This window comes from Lucilia cuprina, chromosome 4 (assembly GCF_022045245.1).
Source record: "Lucilia cuprina isolate Lc7/37 chromosome 4, ASM2204524v1, whole genome shotgun sequence".
Taxonomy (NCBI): domain Eukaryota; kingdom Metazoa; phylum Arthropoda; class Insecta; order Diptera; family Calliphoridae; genus Lucilia; species Lucilia cuprina.
The window spans coordinates 61,024,966-61,039,923 of NC_060952.1; the positions used below are offsets into that span (position 1 = coordinate 61,024,966).

The 14,958-nt window shown below is 31.3% G+C and overlaps 2 protein-coding genes across 3 annotated transcripts in view; both read right to left on the minus strand.

Annotated features, from left to right (window-relative positions):
• Positions 1-14,685, minus strand: part of LOC111689226 (synaptosomal-associated protein 25) — a 648,407-nt gene extending 633,722 nt beyond the window's left edge. The window contains exon 1 of one of the 2 annotated variants that reach the window (XM_046948035.1): positions 14,539-14,685. The gene's annotated coding sequence lies outside the window, so the exon portion shown is untranslated. The remainder of the gene's footprint in view (positions 1-14,538) is intronic. The other variant, XM_046948034.1, reaches the window with a different exon arrangement.
• Positions 10,128-10,764, minus strand: LOC124419309. The gene has a single exon (XM_046948038.1). It carries the CDS (start codon positions 10,532-10,534, stop codon positions 10,235-10,237), a length of 300 nt encoding a protein of 99 aa, XP_046803994.1. The 5' UTR covers positions 10,535-10,764; the 3' UTR covers positions 10,128-10,234.
• Positions 14,686-14,958: the final 273 nt, after the last annotated feature.

Below are 14,958 nucleotides of genomic sequence, written 5' to 3' on the forward strand. Positions count from 1 at the left end.
GACTTCATAATATTTTTTTATTTCTCCTTTATTATACTGTTTTGCACTCACTGATGCTTTTTTTATATTAAACTATGTTTTAGATATATTAAATTTTAAATTAACACAATTTATTACAAAATTTATATTTCACAATATATCACACAACTGACCACAATGAAATAAATATATTTACTAAAATGTGCAAACACTTTTCCTTCTGAATTTTGAGAGCTAGAATGATTCTGCATTAAATTATCTTCTTAGTGTATTAAAAAGTGTTAGTTTTTTTAAATTTTTATTCTATCTACTTATTATCGATTAATTTTGCTTTTGGTATTGTAGCAACTACTACTTCACTATAAAAACACTTGTTTAAAAATATAAATTTTAAATTATATAACATTGATTTTATGAATGGACTTTTGTAGAAAATAGAAAAAATAAAAAAATAAATGTAGCAACTACTACTTCACTATAAAAACACTTGTTTAAAAATATAAATTTTAAATTATATAACATTGATTAAAATAAAGAATTGAAAAAACGATTTTTTATAGTATATTAAAAAGCACTAAGATTTAACAAAATTATGATCAAAATTAGAAAGTACTGTATTTTGTTTTTGTAAATTTTTTAACTTAGCACTGAGAAACATAAAATTGAGCCTTTATAGTGACTATTCAGTTCATGTATAGGTAGGTTTTATTTAAATGTGTATGTTTTTTATCTGTAGTTATGTATGTACATATGTATATTGATGGACATGCAAGTGATCTTTAAATTTTTTTTATTTATTATTTATTCTCTAAATGCAAAAGAACATTTTCTTTCTTACAAATATATTGAAAACAACAAATAAATTTAAAATTTTGTTTTTGTTTTCAATATATTTATAAGAAAGAAAATGTTGTTTCGGTATTGTGAAATAGGCAGTTAGATTATTGATTGTGAATCAAATGGTTTGGAAAATTTATTATGAAGATAATAAAACACGTGTTGAATGATGTATGCATGCATGTATGTATGTATGTATGTATGTATGTATGTATGTATGTATGTATGTATGTATGTATGTATGTATGTATGTATGTGTGTATGTATGTATGTATGTATGTATGTATGTATGTATGTATGTATGTATGTATGTATGTATGTATGTATGTATGTATGTATGTATGTATGTATTTATGTATGTATGTATGTATGTATGTATGTATGTATGTATGTATGTATGTATGTATGTATGTATGTATGTATGTATGTATGTATGTATGTATGTATGTATGTATGTATGTATGTATGTATGTATGTATGTATGTATGTGTGCATGTACGAAGTGTCTACTACTTTGCAGCAAATAATGTACGTTCATATGTATTCGCGTACATAATTTTAATGTGAAACTTAATTGGTTATGTCATATTTATATATAAATTGATTATGCCTTAAAAATTTTAATTTATTCTATTTACAAAATTATAAAACTCGCGATTAACTCGTTTTGACTCGAATCGCGAGCGAGTTCTATTTTACGCTCTTTAAATTTTCAACTCTTATCGCGAGTTTAAAAATTAAACTCGCGAGTCGAATAGATTTATTCGCCGGAAAATGACTTATTTAAATCGCTCAAATTAAACTCGCTCGCGAGCGAATTGAATTCGATCGCTATCTGTACCCTGGTTTTTATTAACTAGACTGTAAGATCAATTATTTTTGATTCTGTAACATAATAAATTATTATGTGCCAAACTATATTTTAAAAACGTACAAGATTTAATTTTATGTCGACTTCGCCCTCTGCAATGAATACGAAAGTGTTGTTGTTTTACTCTTGCTTGTATACTGTTAAGAACAAAAACGTATTGCTAGTGTTAAGCGCATATAAGTGTATAGAAAACACACTTTCTATAGCTAAGCGCATTTACAAAATCAAAAGAGTACCAAGCGCATAGGGCTTGGGCACCCTTGGTTTGGATGCTGTTGGCGTCATTGCGTTGTTATATTTGTTTTTGTTTTTCTGTGTTTTTCGTTATGTCTGTTGTTTTAGATGCATCTAAACCAACAGATGTCTGTTGGTTTAGATGCCTTGTGTATTTTGTGTTTTATTTCGTTTAGCGTTGTTGTTCTTTTTGTTTAGCTTTTGATGTAATAATAATGTAGTCGGGAAAAAATTTAGAATTTATAAAAGATGTTTAAAATACACTATGGTGAAGGGTATATAAGATACGGCACAGCCGAATATAGCACTCTTACTTGTTTTTTGTTAATTATTGTTTAAATAAGATACTTTGTACAATTTTCTTCTATACAACTTTGCAACTATACGATAATCTTATAAATATTTTTTACCAAAATTTTAAAGTTATAAAACTCTAATAATGTTCGATAATGTCGAACTGAATTTAAAGTGATGTGTTTTCTAGGGTGAATAATGAATTAGGTGAAGTGTTTTCACGGGATTCTAGATAAAATTGTTTCGAGAACACAGGTATTGGGAGGGTAAATAGAAGTGCTCCTGAACAACACCTAAAAGATCTTACTTTGAGTCTAGTGGATAAAATATGTCTTGTTTTTATTTTTGTAGTCATTACGGTCCACCACCTTTAGAAAGTAAAAAGGGAGTCTACAATAAAAACATTTTCTGTAAAATAACAGGAGATTGTATCAAGAAGGAACGAAAGCCCCCTTGCCCGATTGTTTGCTAGCTACTACAAGGCTTCCGCAGTCCTATTCGTGGCCTTCTCTAAGAGCAAAGAATCTATTCTCTTACTTAATCATCAAAGTCATTGCTTTGTGTACGTTACAGAAAATAAAATAATGGCGCCCAACGTGGGGCCCGAATGTTAAACAACCCATTGTTTGCTTTTTGTTCCTATTTTCGATAGTCTTTTTTTTAATATAATAAGTAAATTTCATTAAAATTAAGTTTTCTGAAACATTATGTTACAAACTTACATGTCTAGTTAGATTACAAACAACACTTATCTGGAATTTAGTTAACTCTGCGAATTAAGCGACAGATAAGTTAATGTGCTTTAGGTTAGTTATGTAGTTTGTCATATAATTTTTCTTAAATACTTTAGATATTTGTAACAATTTGATTTTTAACTTCTTTATACTGAGGTATCGGACCTTGAATAAGTATTAGGAAAAACAGATAATTTGCTGTTGCGAATACCTGTCCAATTTTTACTTAAGTTTATTGGTAAGACAAATGTCTGGTTTGTCATATTGAAGTTTTGAATATTTGATACAAGGATCTCTATAGACTGTTTTTTTTTTTTTGAAATCAGTTTTTAGAGGACCCCAGATATCGGCGAGATCCGAATCTTCAATAATTCTATTAGACATGCTTTCGAGAAGATCGCTATTTAAAATCAGCAAAATCGGTCGGTAAATGAGCAAAAATCCGAGACAACCTCTGAAAATTTCATAAAAAATTGTTAAAAAAGCAACAAAAACACTGTACATAGAAAAGGATGTACACGTGTGTGTGTAGACGTATTTGGTTTTATTCAGCTGTGTATTTTTTTGTATGTTTGGAATCCAAATATGATTTGCATTTTTTGTTAAAATAAAATAATTTTCCCTTTTGTTTTGCAAATATATTTTTTAATGAATAGAAAAAAGTATTTAAAACGTTTTCAATTATATGAGAGTAGATTGTGAGTTATTGTACAATAATTTTTATGCGAATAATGTAAGTTTGAAATTTAAAACTAACACAAATTTTTTCCAAGTGCTTTTTAAAACAATTTTTTTACGATAAACAAAAACAAAATCTACGTCTCGTCAATGTTTACCAGCAATGAATTAGAGGTCGAAGTCGACCAGCTTCGAGTCGGAGCTTAGCCGCCGCCGAACAATATTTAGTTGCTTGAGCCGCCGCCGAAACATTCGGCTTAAATCGACTCAAATTTTTTTAATGTTTTTATTAACTAGACTGTAAGATCAATTATGTTTAAAATACACTATGGTGAAGGGTATATAAGATTCGGCACAGCCGAATATAGCACTCTTACTTGTTAATATTAATTTTGCTTTTTTTCTTATAAATTTTGAAACTGTGTTGAGTTTCCTTTTTATACCCTTCACTTTTGTGAGAAGGGTATATATAAGTTTGTCATTCCGTTTGTAATTTCTATAATATAATTTTCCGACCTTATAAAGTATATATATTCTGGATCCTTATAGATAGCGGAGTCGATTAAGCCAAGTCCGTCTGTCTGTCTGTTGAAATCAGTTTTTAGAGGACCACAAATATCGGCGAGATCCGAATCTTCAATAATTCTGTTAGACACGCTTTCGAGAAGATCGCTATTTAAAATCAGCAAAATCGGTCGGTAAATAACGGAGATATGAACAAAAATCCGAGACAACCTCTGAAAATTTTATCAATAAATATCATATTTATTTTTCATGCATTGTTAATTAAGCAACAACAACACTGTATATTAGAAAACGATGTACAAGTGTGTGTAGATGTATATGGTTTTATTCAGCTGTGTGTTTTTGTTTTGTGGATTCTCTTCGTATATTTGGATGTAGGTTGGTTTTATTGCGTTGTTTATTTTGTTTTTGTTTTTCTGTGTTTTTCGTTATGTATGTTTAGTTAGATGTCTATTGGTTTTGATGCCTTTTCGTTTAGCGTATTTTGTTTTTTTTTCGTATAGCGTTGTTGTTGTTCATTTTGTTTTGCTTTTGGTGTTATAATAATGTAGTCGGGAAAAAATTTATAAAACTACTTAATATGTTTAAAATACACTATGGTGAAGGGTATATAAGATTCAGCACAACCGAATATAGCACTCTTACTTTTTAAATACTTGAATGGTATAGCCATCTTCCTTTAGACCTTCTGGAAAGGAAAATAGGAAATTACAAGAATATATTTAAATGAGGAAGTGTAAAATAAACTTACCGTAACCCCCGTTAACCCCCTCTTGCCATTGAATCCATAATAATTTAATGACAGATATACATCTTTATTCAATAATCTATCTATTTTCGCATTTTAGTATTTTTAATGATTCGTCACAACACTTTCTCCCTGGATTATATTTGTTGTACCAGGCACTTAATTTTTCCGTTATGGACGAGGAGTTGGTCGATTGAGTTTCAAAGAATTTAGTATTTAAATCATCTTCACATTGAATGGTATCACCGGGATTGTTAATTTTATTATTAACACTTGTATTATTTTCATTCCCTTTTTTTCTATTGTCCTTTTTTTTCTTATTTACCAAACGCCTTAAATTACTGGCGTTCAATTTTTTGTTAAATATTTCCACCTTTTAAAAAACACGTCACTCCTAATACAAAACTTCTTTGAACATAAACATTAATTTTGTTTTCCATTTCTTTTATGTATAAAACAAAAAAAGAAACGGTTCTTTATTTTTGTTTTTTTTTAATAAAAACAACATTAAAAAATCAGTTGATATGTTGGATTACGCATAGATTGCACTCTAAGTACTTAGATTGCTCGCTTAGAGTATCATACTCACGTCATCGCATATTATCTAAGTACTTTGTTTCGTTTACCGCTGGGTGGTTTAGAGTTCACAAACTTACATTATCAGTTAAAGAATTCGCTTGATATTCAAGCTTGTTTTTGTTGATATTCAAAAAGTTTCTTGTTGAGTTTCATAGTACTTTCACGATTGAATAATTGAAATCTTTTAAAAAAATATTTCTAAAATATCCTTATCTAAATTTATTAAAAAAACAATTTTTTTTAATAATACTTAATACTTCGTATAATTCTAAAATTAAATTGAATACTTTTGAATTATTCAATTTATGTAGCTATTGGTCTAAATTTGGTCAAAAAAGTTGTGTATTTGGTTTAGGATAAAAGTAATTTTAAATTACTAAGATTTTTGTTTTTTTTTTGTTGTTTAGTTTTTGAGTCGTTTGTAACTTTGATTAAACTATTTTCATTTGAAATGTCACATTCGAGAACATCTCCTTATGAAGCTGCTGCTTCAGCTTCCGTTTTACCTATTAACGCAGAATTTAAATCTGTAGTTGTTTCCGAATCAGAGCCTAATTGTCAGATATGCAATAAATTGATTGCAGAAAATGACGATTATTTAAATATTATAAATTGCAATCATTCGTTTCACCGTTCGTGTATTGAATTTTATTTTTCCAATAATACAGAATGTCCTATATGTAAACGTCCCTGTGAACTAGTAGATCTGAAGAAACTGAATCCTGTAAATAAACAAAATCCTACGTTAAAACAGATCACAAGAAATCGATACAACACTCGTAGCCATGTTAGAAACCTTTTTCACGAGAGCCAGCGTTCGTCACATAAATTCAATAATGTAGCTAATGACTCTGAGGAAGTTTTTACTCCAGGGCAAGTCTAGAAAATTCCCCAAACCTTAAAAATTGTTTAAATGCTAGACTTTCTAGAAACGCTAGGGCTACTATAGATTACGATCAATTAAATCAAATGATTGAAAACAATCTCACTGACTAATTTAAACCTTTTTCCTAATGCTAATAGTCAACCGCATACCAGTCGTACTGAATATAGGCATGGAAGAACATCGGTTCAAAATTTGGCAAATAGGGTCAATATATCATCTGTCTCCCATTCTAATGTCACCAATTATAATATGGATAAATTAACTGCCATTATCTCTAGCTGGAATATAAAATTTGACGGTTCTCCATCAGGTTTGAATGTAGAGGAATTTCTCTACATAATTCGATAGTTAACTTATGATAATTTTAACGGAGATTTTACTCCTATCGTCAAAAACCTAAATGTCCTTTTTAATGGTAAGGCCAAGGATTGGTGTTGACGGTATCGAAAACATATTGAATCTTTTAATTGCAAAGAATTTTGTGAGGCCATTAAATGCCAATATCGCGACTTTAAATCCTCTTTCGACATAAAGGAAGAAATCAGGAATGGAAAGCAAAAAGTTTGTGAAACATTCGATGTTTTTTATGATTCCGTTTCATCTATTATAAATCGCTTGCCTTCAACTATGTCTGAGATGGAGTTAATCGAGATCCTGACTAGAAAGTTGAGGCCTGAAATCCGCCAAGATTTGCTTTATGCGCCAGTTCATTCCATTTCTTATTTGCGAAAACTGGTACAAATGAGAGAATCATTCCTGAATGACGAAAGTGTTAGAAAAAATTTGGATTATCGCCCTCTAAATCCTCAATTTTCTAAAAAACACATAGCGAAAGTAGATTATTTGGATAATGGAAAATTTTTAGAACTTCCTATCTCATCGACAATTACAGGACAAGGTTGTACTTTGCGGGAATTGTGACGAATCTGGTCACTTTTAGGACGATTGTCTCATGCAACGCACAGTGTTCTGCTACGGCTGTGGAGCTAAGAACACATACAAGCCACAATGCTCTAAATGTTCTTCGAGAATGATAAATTTTTCAAAAAACTCGAAAATAGTAGAAACAATGAAATCGAAGCACAGAATATTAGCAAAATAGATAATACTGAGAAACTGGTAACAAACAACGTAAATGTAGACAAAAGTATAAAAATATTGAAGAGGGAAAATGAAAATTTTGATTCAAACTATGAAAATTTGAACTGTAACAAATTAATTTTTCCAAAATTACTGTACCATATGAAGTGGCAAAACTATGCGTCGAAACGAATTTTTAATTCGCCTTCAATTTCCATGATTTCAAAACAAAAACCCAAACGAAATACCATTAGATTGCGATTATTTTACAATGAACTTAGGTTGTTTAGAAAGTTTTTGATCTCTGCTATAATTACCAACTCTGCAGATCAACGGTTCTATGCTAAGGTTTCATTCCTAAACTTTCAGGAGTATGGACTCCTGGATGCAGGAGCCAATATATCTTGTATAGGTGGTGAGCTTGCTAAGAAAAATTTTTCCAAATTACAAACATTTCATAAATGCCGTTCAGTAGTGAAAACTGCCGGTGGTCAGACTCAACATGTTATTGATTGTTTAACGGTTGAGATAGAATTTAGAAGTCAGAAACGTACAATTTATCTCTTTATTATCCCATCAATTACTCAGAATTTAATCCTTGGTATTGACTTTTGGAATGAATTCAATTTGATTCCGAATATAATTGAATCAGTAGATATAACAGATAAGTCTTTGCTATGTTATTGTCCTCCGTCTACTAATATTAATCATACGTCCAGTCTGTAGAAAATCTTAAATCTAATGCTACATTAGATGAACTCGATTTTCCCTTAACTCTTGCCCAACGCCAACAATTAAATGCTATGATAGCATTATTCCCCAATTTTGAAAAGCAAGGGTTAGGGAGAACCAGTCTAATTAGGCACGAGATCGACATTGGAGATTCCAAGCCGATCAAGCAGAGGTTTTATCCAGTTTCTCCCGCAGTGGAAAAACTGATGTTTGCAGAAATAGATAGGATGTTGACATTAGGGGTAATTGAACCTTCTCAATTCCCTTATAAAGTCCGTCTTTGCCTCGACGCAAGGAAGCTTAATTCCGTCACTGAAAAGGACGCTTATTCGTTGCCTCAATAGAAGGTATATTGCAAGACTTCCAAAGGCCAATATAATATCCAAATTGGATCTCCAGGAAGCTTATTGGCAAATCGGTCTAGCCGATAGTGCCAAGCCACTTACCGCGTTCACTGTACCATGCAGGCCCCTTTATCAATTTGTTATTATGCCATTCGGGCTCTGTAACGCCCCTTCAACTATGCGCCGCCTGATCGATAAGAAAGCCATTTGTCCATACTTGTTCGTGTATCAGAACAATTTCGAACAGCTACGTGATAGGCAATGGTGGCATCACTACAGGCCCTCAAAAAATTAGTGCTATAGTTAATTGGCCAACTCTTAAAACCATTAGACAAGTTAGAGGTTTCTTGGGTCTTGCAGGATGGTACCGGAGGTTCATCCAAAATTTTTCTAGTATAGTCTTTCCCATTACAGAAGTCTTAACAACAAAAAAGAAGTTTTACTGGTCTCCTGATACCCAGAAAGTGTTTGAAACTATAAAAAGTTAATTGACAACTGCCTCAGTTCTTATGAACCCAGATTTTTTAAAAAAAAATCTATCTTCACTATGATGGCAGTGATGTAGGTATAGGTGCAGTACTAGTACAGATGGATGAAGAAGGAAATGAGAAGCCTGTAGCTTTTATGAGTAAAAAATTAAACACTGCACATTGAAACTACAGTGTCACCGAACGTGAGTGCCTGGCAGCCATAAAGGCCATTACACGTTTCCGTTGCTATCTCTAGCTACAGGAATTCGAAATAATTACGGAACAATCGAGTCTCGTCTGGCTCATGAGGCAACCTGACTTTACAGGACGACTTGCTCGATGGGTTGCAGATAATTTATTTTATATTCTCACAGAACAATATAATGGAGAAGATAAGAAAAAAAGAGTTGGAAATTGTGGATTCCATATAAATTAAGAAATGATGTGATGAAAAGGGCTCACAATGACCCAATATCTGCTTACGGTGGAATGGCCAAAACCATTGAATTAGTTAGGCGACATTTTTATTGGCCGGGTTTAGTAAAGGACATTAGAGAATATGTAAAACAATGCGATGTATTTAAAAGTACAAAAGCTCCAAACTATAATCTAAAACCAGAAATGGGTAATCAAGCACCTTTTCAACGCTTTTACATTGATTTGCTTGGACCTTACCCTAGAAGTAAAACTGGCAACATCGGTTTATTAATAGTACTAGACCATTTAACGAAATTTCACTGGTTGTTTTCCATGCGAAAGTTTACCTTTACAAATATCACAGACTATATACAAAAACAAATCCTTCATGGCTATTGGGTACCGGAAACCATTATCAGCGACAATGGTTTCCAATTCCGGGCTAACGATTTTAATGCGTTTCTTACCAACTATCTAATAAATCATATTTATACTGCGGTTTACTCTCCGCGAAGTAATGATTCGGAAATGGTGAACAGATCCATAATAGCAGGTATTCGTGCCTTTTTAAAAAATCAACATAAGCTATGGGAGGAGAACTTGTTGTGCGTTAAGGAATTCTCAACATCAAGCCATACTGTCGACACCTTACCATGCACTGTTTGGTTTGGATATTGTCACCTATGGCAGTACATACAGTTTACTGAAAAATCTTAAACTACAGGGTGTCCGCCGGAAAGGTATACTACTTTGTTTGTTTATAATTTTTGATTAAATGAAAGAGAATGGATAATATATTTATAAATGATTTATTTAATGTCGGCAATTATGTATGGAATACAATATCAGATAAATGTCCGCCTCTGTTAGCCTCACAAATGCGAGCCCTTTTGAGCACATTTATCATTACATTCTCACACATTTCACGCGGTATTTCGTTCATTTCATCACGAATATTTTGTTTGAGTTGCTCAAACGTTTCTGGTTTGTTTGCATAAACCTTACTTTTCAGATATCCCCACAAAAAGAAGTCCGGAGCAGTCAACTCAGGCGACCGTGGAGGCCAATCAACATCACCATTTCTTGAAATAACTTGTTGTGGAAAGAGGTTTTGGAGTAGTTCCATTGTAATCCCGGCTGTATGCTATGTGCCCGTCTTGTTGATACCACATGTTAATCAAGCCCAAATTATGCAGTTGTGGCGTTAAAAAGTTTTCAATCATATCACGATAGCGCTCCCCATTCACACGTACCATTACGCCGTTTTCGTTTTCAAAGAAGTAAGGTCCAATGATTCCTCCTGACCAAATTGCACACCAGACTGACACTTTTAATGGATGCAAAGGTGACTGATGAATAATTTGAGGATTTTCCACTCCCCAGAACCGACTATTCTGTTTATTCACATATCCATTCAAATGAAACAATAACATCGTATTGGCATATGTACGGCGGCGTAAATGGTCTTGTGGAAGAAGCTTTTGTGTCAACTGAACCTTATATGGAAATAAATGCAAATTCTTGTGCAAAATTGTGGCCAAAGTTGTTCTTTGAAGTCCAAGCTCCTGAGCACGGCGTCGAGTTGATCTTGATGGATTGTTTTGAACACTTTCTTGAGCAGCAGTAATGTTTTCAGCCGATCTTGCAATACGTTGTGGTCCATGATTGGGCCTATCACCTACAGACCTTCTTTCTTCGAAATCATTCACTACACGATAAATGGAGCGTTTTGTTGGTACGTTGTTTCTCCCAAAAATTTCACGTAACTTCCTCATCGTCACAGTAATCGATGACTGATTTTGATAAAATGTTTTAACAATTAAAACGCATTGGTTTATCGAATATTTTTCCATAATAAATTTTGCCAGGTGCCTACTTCATGACTGCGAAATATGAATTGTCAAGACTAATGTTTTCCAAAATGGCTGCAAATCAAAGTAGTATACCTTCCCAGCGGACACCATGTACTTGATGAACCCGCATATTACTTATCAAGAGACACTAGTCTCAACTTGATTCGTATTAATCTGAGGAAACATATTCGGGAAGCATAAGTATGACACTAATCGCAAACAATACAACCTTCGAGCTAGGCCCCAAAGTTTTCAAATAGGTCAGGAAATATATCGTCGTAGCTTTGCTCAGAGTAGTAGTGAACAACATTTTAATGCCAATTTATCTCCATTATTTATAAAGTGTCGAATAAAAGAAAAACTCGGCAAACACTACAACCATATTGAAGACTTGCAAGAAAAAGTCGTAGGGACATACCATGCCAAGGACCTCCGAATATAAACCTTCTTTTTTCTATCTAATAATTTTATGAAATCATAATTATTGTATAGTTTTGTAATGATCGGTTTCATTTAAAGCTCTGCAATTTACTGCTGTTTCAATTTGGTTATATTTGATCCCATATACATATATATATTTTTTTAAGTTTGTTGTACGAGATATCAACATGATGTTAAAATGTTTCAATTGCAATCAAGCTTTTGTATATACAATGTTTATAAACATTTTTCACTCATTATCACTATTACCATAATGAAGTCCACGACTAATGAGGGCAAAAGCTATTTGGTAAATTTAATTCAATGTGAGATCTTTTAAAAAAGTGAGAAGATAATTATGCATTTTGTTTAAAGTAGCAAAATATTAAAGTTTAGTAAATAACGTAAAGTAAGTCATGTCATTGCCAAACATATTGGTCATTTTACTTTTTTGTTTGTTTCTATCGTCATCTTAACAAACTTCTTAGTCAATTTTACTCGGTTGTCATTACATCGTCATTTATATAAAGTTTCATGCTGCCTCAAACCTAAAGTCTCGGCCATATTAACATTGGCTTTAAACCCAGAAGTTTCTTCGAAAGCCAAATCGCCAAAAGTTTCTTTAATTAAGTTAAAGTGCATAAAATTCTAAAAATTTTGAAACCAAGTGTCCCAAATTTAAAAGCCTTAAGTGATATACAAACTAATTAAAGTTAATAAATATTACAAGTTAAATATTATTTCTCCTAATCCTGAGCAAAGAAGATCTTATAAAAAGCAAAACCAAATCAGTTAAAAGGCCCTTGTGATCTGGAAAAATTACATTTCCATAAAAATTAGTGAAGTGTTTTCACAGGATTCTAGACAAAAATGTTTCTAGAACACAGGTATTGGGAGGGTAAATAGAAGTGCTCTTGAACAACACCTAAAAGAGCTTACTTTAAGTCTAGTGGATAAAATATGTCTTGTTTTTTCTCTTTAGATTATGACTATGAACGGGCTTGTGTAGTATTGGTTTTATTTTTGTAGTCATTCCGGTCCATTTACTTTAACCACTTTTTTAAACACCTTTAGAAAATAAATAGGGAGTCTACAATAAAACAAACTTTCTGTAAAATAACATGAGATTGTGTCAAAAAGGACCGAACCTCCCCTTGCTCGATTGTTTGCTAGCTACTACATGGCTCCCGCAGTCCTAAGCTTGCCTTTCTCTAAGAGCAAAGAATCTTTTCTCTTACTCAATCATCAAAGCTGTTGCTTTGTGTACGTTACACAATGGATTTAAATTAATGTTATTTGATAATATTGTTAATCTCGAAATTATGCTGGATGTAAAATTCAATTTGTTCAACATATAACAATGCCCGTTAATATAGCTCACGGTGTTTTGTCTTTCATTAAACGTTGATCAAAAGAATTTAATGATCCGATCATAACTATGCGAAACAGTTGTTTCATATTCATGGCCAATGTTCATGTTGACCATATTGAATAAGCTCAAAAACAGTAACTACTATTTTGCATGAAACATATATATTGGGACTTTCGTAAACTTATGTCATATTCAGCAAGACTTACCTTAATAGAACTACCAACATTGAAACGTCACAGAACAATGTTTTATTTATGTTAAATCTTTTAAACGGAAACCTTTTCTATGAATTTCTTTTAAGTAAGATTTCATTAAATGTCCCTCAGCAACCATTACGACATAGTAAACCATTATATGTCAAAACCTTTCAAACTAACTTCGCAATGGCAGATTCGTTTAGAAAGCTACTTTGCTGTTTTAATGATATGTTTACTTTTATAGTTTTTTCTCCAAATGTAGATATTATAAAACGAAATATTATACATAATTTAAATAATTAAAAATATTTCATCATAACTATAAGTTAAAAAATTTATACAAATTGTATTGAAGTCTATATTTCCTTTTCCATTTCACCATTTTCTTTATTCAATTTCCTTTTTCTATTTTGTATTAAAATTTTTCGTTTTGGGGGGAAATTTCCCTTCCTCTAGTTGATCCTACCTGTAAGACACGTAAATGGCCTGAAGAATTTACAATAACTATTAAATTGTTTAACCAATTGTTGTGTTTTTTATTTTTACGAAATTCTTATTTCGTGCACATTACGTTTTTACAATAAAGTGGAAAATTTTTTTAATAAATCTCAAAATTGATCAAAAAACTGATAAAATCGATATTCCCCATTTAAAACTTTAATTATTTTCTAAAACTTTAATAAAAGTCTGAATTTTTGAATACAGTCCATTATTTTGCTTAGTCCACATAAAACTAGAATAAAATAAAGCTTAAGAGCTTATAATGGAGAAATCATTTAGAATATTCTATATTACTCCACTATAAACATTATTAGAGAGCTTTGTTTTGTAGTGCTTTATAATGTAGGCATGGACGTTGTTTATCCAAGGAGTTGTTTTTTATCCCTTTAATATAAAATTGTTATATTATTCCTCCCAATTTAATTTTTATTAAAAGTATGTAAGTTGTGTTTAAACTCGCCAATCCCTTTATATGTATTTAGCAAAACCAAATTAAATTTAAAATAGTAAATGTATTATTGTTGTTCAAAATCAATAATTGTAATATGGTATATTAATTAAAATGCATTGATAGATAAATAACAAACAAACAAAATATTAGTAAATTTTTGATTTCGTAATATAATTCATATACATCTTACATATGAATTTGAAAATATTAACAATATAATAAAATCCCGATTCTGCGCAGTAGCATTCTTCACACAAAATCGATATAACACAAAAACTTAACTTCTCACTTAATTGATTAATTTGTATTATCATAAAAACATATAAAGAAACTTACATTGTTATTTTTATTTAGGTTTTAATCTAAAATGGCAATCAGAATTCTAAATTCCAAAATATATTTTTTTATTTTAAAACGGTTATAAACACTGTTTTATGAACTATAATAAGGACCTTTCTACCAAACACGTAAAAACGGTTTGTGACTACTTTACATTTGTGTTCTTCGAATACTGGTTCTCCGAATACTGGTTATCCGAATACTGATAATCATTCATAAACACATAGTTCGTTACATTGTTATAATATTTGGATGTGCTACACAGAGAAAACAGTTTCGTTGTGGTAATCGAATTTGTTTCCAATCGAATTTGGTCGGTTATGACAAATATTACATAAATTGTTTGCAATAGCCGAATATTTCAATTCCCTATACCGAATTTTTTAATAAGAATAACTGAATATATTGGTTAGCGCA